Here is a 6,178-nt window from a genome sequence, read left to right on the forward strand (position 1 = left end):
TGGCCAGGGGGAAATGGAGAAGGGAAAAACAATCCATCTAGCTCTCCCTGCAAAGCCGAGAAAGCCCCAAGAGCCTTCGAGGGGAGGGGGCTGAGCGCTGTTCAGATGCCTTCGGAGTGGGAATCACTGCAGGATCTTTTGGCTTGTGTTTAGTTCGCAGTGTTTCATTTAAAAAATAATCATAGGCATTTAGAGTTGAAAGGGCCAAAAATGTTATGGGACATATGGAGCTTTTTGATCACTTTGGGGTGGGAGGGAAGGGGAGAAAATCCTCCCTTTTTCTTCATGAGTTTCAAGTCCTGGTGACTTGGCACTGATGCATTTGGAGCCCATCAGGGTAGGAATTTGGTCTTGCAAACCCATGGTGAGGTGCAGTGCATGCTGGGAAGAGCAATGTGGCCCACAGGGCAGAGCAGCAGTTGGTACTCATGATGAGCAAGTCCTTTGCCACCCTGTGCCTCAGTTTCCCCAGTTTGTTCAGCTGCAGAAACTGAGTTTGTCGCAGTGCCTCAAACTGAGGCATTGAGATGCCTTTGTGCCTCAGTTTCTCCATCTGTGATATGGGGGTAATGATACTGACTGTCTTTATACAACACTTGGAGAGCTATTGGTGGCAAGCTCCAGGTCAGAGCTGGTGGCAGGGGAGGAGGAGAAGGATCTGGACCAGACAGAAGGTAGGAAGAAGAAAATCTTGACCCCATTTTCCAAATACAGAGCCTGATTGATAACAAGCCCTGTTCTTAGTAACTACTGGACCAGACCCTGCAGTTTTTCACTGTAAATTATTTTAACTGTAGGTGGAGAGAAACACCCATGATTTCAAAGAAGCAAGGAGTAAATTCTTCATGAGAAGGGAGAGATGCGCACACTGCACTCTTTCTTTCTAACACCCCATACAAAATGCCTGGCCTGGCACCCAGATGTGACACACAGCAAAGAAACACCCCCAGCTGTGCAGGGATATGGGTCCTGCTCTGCAGATGCCAGTCCTTCCTCTAACTAGACCCTGAGGAGTTAGAACTAGCTGATCTAATCAGAGGAGCTAATTACATTGGATGATTTTGTGCGGCAAGCTAATCTGCTGCAATTTGATGGATAAATAGAATTAGCTCCTCTCCTCTGTTTAGAGAGGGAGGCAAAAGGATAAGCAGGGCCCTCACCCTACTGATACCATCCACCTCAATTAGAGAAACAGATCTCATTAGACAATGATGCAGCCTTATCAGGTTATCCCTGGCAGGCTCCTCCTTTGTGGTTAAAGGGCTCTCTCCTGGGCCCTGCAGATGGGTGACCAGTTGCAGAGGCCATCCAAAAAGAGCCACATCCAAATTGGGATAAACCCTGCTGTTTCCCAGGCTGTGCGGAGGCTTTGGAAGAGAGGTGGTGACAAAGACTGGGGCCTGTGTCAATGCGGGGTCTGCCACAGACAGGACTGGGGTCTGGTACAAGCATCCCACCCAACATGTGGGAAGGTTTCTGGGTTTCAGTGGTGCTGGTTTCCTGACTTATCTACAAGAGCACAAATAATGTTCCCTGGGTTTCAGTGGGGAATTTATTAGGTTGAAATGGGAGGGGATGGTCATGTCCTGTCCTTGGCTGGGATGATATAGTTGGGGCTGGTCCTGCTTGGAGCAAGAGGTCGGACTAGATGTGACCTCCTGAGGTCCCTTTCTGAGGTCCCCTTTCTATGCATCTATGGACACATCCTGTCTCCCTAAAGCTGTGCTTCCCAACCTCCTTAGACTCCTTTGTGCCTCAGTTTCCCCATCTGTGATATGGGAATAATGACACCGACTGCTTGGAGAGCTAATGATGGAAAGCTCCAGGTCAGAGTGGGTGGCAGACCCTCCCCTCCCTTGGAAAAGCCCAGCTCTTCTCCCACTCACTTTCACTATGAGAAGGTGCCTAGAGCACTTCAGCCCTTTGCAAGGGGCTCCCAAAAATCCTAGACAGGTTTGTGAGCTCTGGATTCCTATTAGTATCCTCTGGGGTTTTTTTCTTGTGCATCATGCATAATTGTTTGCACCTAAATTCACTAATATTGTGCTGCAGCACCCCTAAAAAGATCTCGCAGCCCCCTCAGGACCTCCCCATAGAGAACCCCTGCTCTAAAGCATAGCTTATTTGTGGCACCGGACCAGACATTTCCAGCCCCTCTCAGTGGTCTCGGAGACCCCTGGGTGCAACACGGTCGATTCCTTGGGTCAGCAGTGGCAGGACAGGTAGGAGAGGGCATGGAGAAGGTGCTTTTGAAAGCAAAACAGGAAGGATTTGGTGCTTTTGGAGGACTGTTCTTCTTCTGAACCTGGATATCATTTCCCTGTATAGCCCAGGAATCTGGAGGAAGCTGGGAGAATAATTCACAAGGCGTTAGCATGGCTTAATTTCTCCGGGTTTTTAATCCAGCATGAGCTGTTAATCTTTTGACTTGGTCTCAGGCAGGGAGCCAAGGCAAACTCTCCCCCAGCACAGGGCAGTCTCCCTTTTTTTGTTTTTGTTAAAGGGGACAATGTCGGAGCAGACGAGCTGGAGAAAGTCTTCAATACAAGCACCGTGCTGGCGTGTGGGTATTTGTAAGGTTGTCCTCAGGACCCTATAAACAACTTTTCCAGGAGAGCTGCAAGTCGTCAGGGCCTTGGCTGCTCCGTGGTCACTACCCATGTGTGTCTGCTCTTACGCCAGGGTAGTTTTTGTGGTGTAAGGGCATGGTGACAAGCAGCGATTAGCACCCTGTAGTGCCCAAAGCGCTTTGCAATGGGGCAGCAGCTTCCCTAGCCCCACATCCGAGAGGGGCACATGCTATTTTGACTGTGACGGAGCTCAGGGGTTGCACGGAGAGATGCAGAGTCCGTTCTCCAGCCGGGTAAGGTGGCGGACAAAGGAGCGGGTGGGAGGATCTCCGGAGAAGAGAACCCAGTCATCCTAAGGGGGTGGGCAGTCCTGTGAGCCCCTCTGTCCAAAGCAGAAGGCCTGCACCCTCCACGCCTGGGGGTGCCACTTCTGGCCTAATGATCCCACTTCGTTAACTGCTAGGGGGTCTGTAAATGAGTGCCCCAATGCCAGCAAAGCCTGCCAGCCCTGCCAGCGCCCGGGGACTCTCCTGCTTGGTGCCACCAGGCGGAGCTGTTGTTTCGCTCCAGGTCCTGGGACCCCCCAACACCCAGGTGGCCCCCCCAGTCCGGCCTCAGCACCCCTCCGGCTTGCCCCCAGCCTGTCCCCAGAGAGGCGTTCATTGTCCCCTGTCTCAGAGGCACGCGCTGGCTGGGGGGCCCCCCCGGCAGGCCCCCCGCCCCCGCCCCGATGCCCGGGAAATGCCACATCCTGCTCCAACACTGACCTGGTACCTGGCTGCAGCCCCCCTAGAATGAGACCATATATCTCCCTATCTATAGGGAGACATCCCAATAGACAGGGAGATCTCTCTATATTGCACAGATTACAGGAGCGCCCACGGGTGCCGGGATCCCCTTTGCCCCCCGGGGGGCTTTGAGTGGGGCAGATAAAACCCATTCGGTTAAAACCCGTCTGGGATGGGGTCAGACTGGGAGAGAATGGGGCTGGACTTGCGGGGGGGGGGGGGGGAGGGGGGGGGAGGGGGGGGGAGGGGGGGGGAGGGGGGGGGAGGGGGGGGGAGGGGGGGGGAGGGGGGGGGAGGGGGGGGGAGGGGGGGGGAGGGGGGGGGAGGGGGGGGGAGGGGGGGGGAGGGGGGGGGAGGGGGGGGGAGGGGGGGGGAGGGGGGGGGAGGGGGGGGGAGGGGGGGGGAGGGGGGCGGGCCGGGGGGGGGGGGGGCCCCAAAAAGGGGGAGGCCAAGGGGGGGGGCGGGGGGGGGGGGGTCCCGGACATGGGACTGCACAGGATGCGGCCGTGCCCCCTGCCACGGATCCCTCTGCACTGGCGGCTCCCAAAGCCCTTGGGCAGGTCCCCAAGGCTGCCCAAGGGCAGAAGGGGAGGGCCCCCAGGTGAGCGGGGGGAGCTGCTCTCCTCCTCTCCCAGGAGCGCGGGGGAGGGACTAGACAGGGCGGCTGAGCCATAAAATGACACATCGGAGCGGGAGCGGGGGGAGAAAGCCTGGCGGAGCCGGCAGAGGAGGCTGCGGCCGGGCAGGGACGGGGGAGCCGCCTCGGGAGCCATCCACGCCCAGCACACGGGGACAGAGCCCGGCCCGGCCCGGCCATGCCCAACTTCTCCGGCAACTGGAGGATGAAGAGCTCGGAGAACTTCGAGGAGCTGCTCAAGGCGCTGGGTGAGCGGCAATGGGCCGGGCTGCGGAGCCGCACCCGCGGGGCTCGGTGCGGGGGCTCGCTCCGGAGTGACTCCTGCAGGCGGGGAGGGGTTTGTCCGCTCCCCCACCCCTCCTGTGGCCCAGGGCGTCGGGGGAGTCCCCTGAGCCGGCCTGCCTCAGTTTCCCCGCTCCGTGCCCCAGGCTGGAGGGGCCGGGGCTGCAGGGGGGGAGATGTGGGGGCCGCGCAGGGCCTAGAAAGAGGAGAGGCGCAATCGAGCCGGGGAAGGGAGGGAGCCGGGGGCTTGGGTCTGCGCCCGGACAAGGCACAGAGCTGGGGCGTGTGAGTGCGAGGGCGAGTGTGCATATGTGTGGGGGTGCGAGCCAGGGCCACCGCGGGCCTCCTGCAGTTGGAGCGAAGGAGCGGTAACACCTGCAAGAGACACCGAGCCGGCGCCGGTGCGCTGAAGCCTTCCCATCGCAGTCTGTATCTTCACCTCCTGAAAGGGCTTCTTCATGCAAGGGGGGTGGGGGGGAACAGGCCTGTTCGGATCCCTGGGGCGCCACAGCACATGGGGACCACGCTCGCACCCATTGCACAGACAGGGAAACTGAGGCAAGGTTAAGGAGGCCAAGTCTCTGGCCTCAGGGACCCCCAGGAAGCCCAGGACTGGCGCCAGAGGCAGAAACTAAGAGTCCCAGGCCTGAGCTGCCCCCTGCTCTAACCACTGGCCCAGGCTGCGGCTAGGCTTCCTTCCACCTCCCCCTCCCCAAGCGCCAGCTGCTGGATTTCCTCCCCCGGCTCTGGGGTGGTATCGCAGGACGAGCCTGGCTGGCAACGTTCATGCTGCAATCAGATGATATCCCCCAAGCTGAGGGCTAGGCTGCTGGATGCGGCCGGGCACAGGGTGGAGATTGCTATAACAGCTGTCCGGCTTGGCTCAGCTCCGGCCAGGCTCATGGGATGCGGCTCGGTTGTGGACACGTGTCCCTGCAGAGACCCCCGCCCCAAGGCTGGGGATCAGGGCCTCACAGCCCTGCCAACAAGCAGCCTCGTGCCCCCTGCTCCCCAGGGGTGCTCTTGTCTGGGCCTGTGTCCACTGCAAAGCAAAGCGGGCAGGGCAGAGGGCACCCTACTGAGCACCTCAGGGGGAGGAGTGCTATGTGCTGACACCTCATTTCCACTCCTGGTGCTGCCACTGACTGCTGGGAGACCTTCGCCTCACTGCCTCAGTTTCTCCATCTGTGGAATGGGAGCAATGTTGAGTTGCGGCTCAGAGATCCAGCCGGCATCTGAAGCACGTGGTAGCACAGAGGCTTCCCCCAGGGTAAAATTGCTCCTTGACAACTCAGCCACTCTTGCCTTTGCATCTTGGAGAGGGGCTGGTGGAACGCAGGCAGCCGGGATCTAAAAAGCACCAGGCTTTTCCAGCTGAGCTTGAAACAGGCAGCGCTGCTTGGGATCAGCCAATATGACACAACCCCCCCACCCCAGAAACCCGCTCCAGCCAGGAGGGCTGGACCAGCCCCTTGCAGCTTGGGAGGGGTGTATCCCTTCTCCCCACCTGGGGTAGGGCTGGGCATCTTCTCCTGTATTACAGACCTGGCCCTGGGGCAGAGTTGAAGCAACTTGACCAGGGGCCCCTGGGCAGTCAGTGGCAGAGGAAGGGAAACCCCAAATTAACCCTTTGCTTCCTGGTGGCATTGAATTGGAGGGAGAGGCCTGGAGATATTTAGCTTGGGGCAGGGGAAACCATCTCCTCCAACAGCAGTTTTATCCCTCCGAGTCTTTCCTTGGTGGTGATGCTGGTGACCCCAGTGTTGCCCATTGCCGGGGGGTTGTTCTGTGTTTTCCAGGAGGGGAAACTGAGGTACAAAGAGGCAGCCCATCCACCACCCTGTGGAGCCTCCAAGGGTGGTGGGAGTGGTGAAGAACCTGGCAGTGGCATTTGGGGGGTG

The 6,178-nt window shown here is 58.7% G+C and overlaps 1 protein-coding gene across 1 annotated transcript in view; it reads left to right on the forward strand.

Moving 5' to 3' along the window:
• Nucleotides 1-4,045: 4,045 nt before the first annotated feature.
• The window catches only part of CRABP2 (cellular retinoic acid binding protein 2), a 7,615-nt gene continuing 5,482 nt past the window's right edge, over nucleotides 4,046-6,178 (forward strand). Inside the window, exon 1 of the mRNA XM_019520114.1 lies at nucleotides 4,046-4,243. Coding sequence (XP_019375659.1) covers nucleotides 4,174-4,243 — 70 coding nt within the window. The 5' untranslated portion in view covers nucleotides 4,046-4,173. The remainder of the gene's footprint in view (nucleotides 4,244-6,178) is intronic.

Source organism: Gavialis gangeticus, unplaced genomic scaffold, assembly GCF_001723915.1.
Source record: "Gavialis gangeticus isolate Ggan-Ray unplaced genomic scaffold, GavGan_comp1, whole genome shotgun sequence".
In the NCBI taxonomy this organism is placed as follows: domain Eukaryota; kingdom Metazoa; phylum Chordata; order Crocodylia; family Gavialidae; genus Gavialis; species Gavialis gangeticus.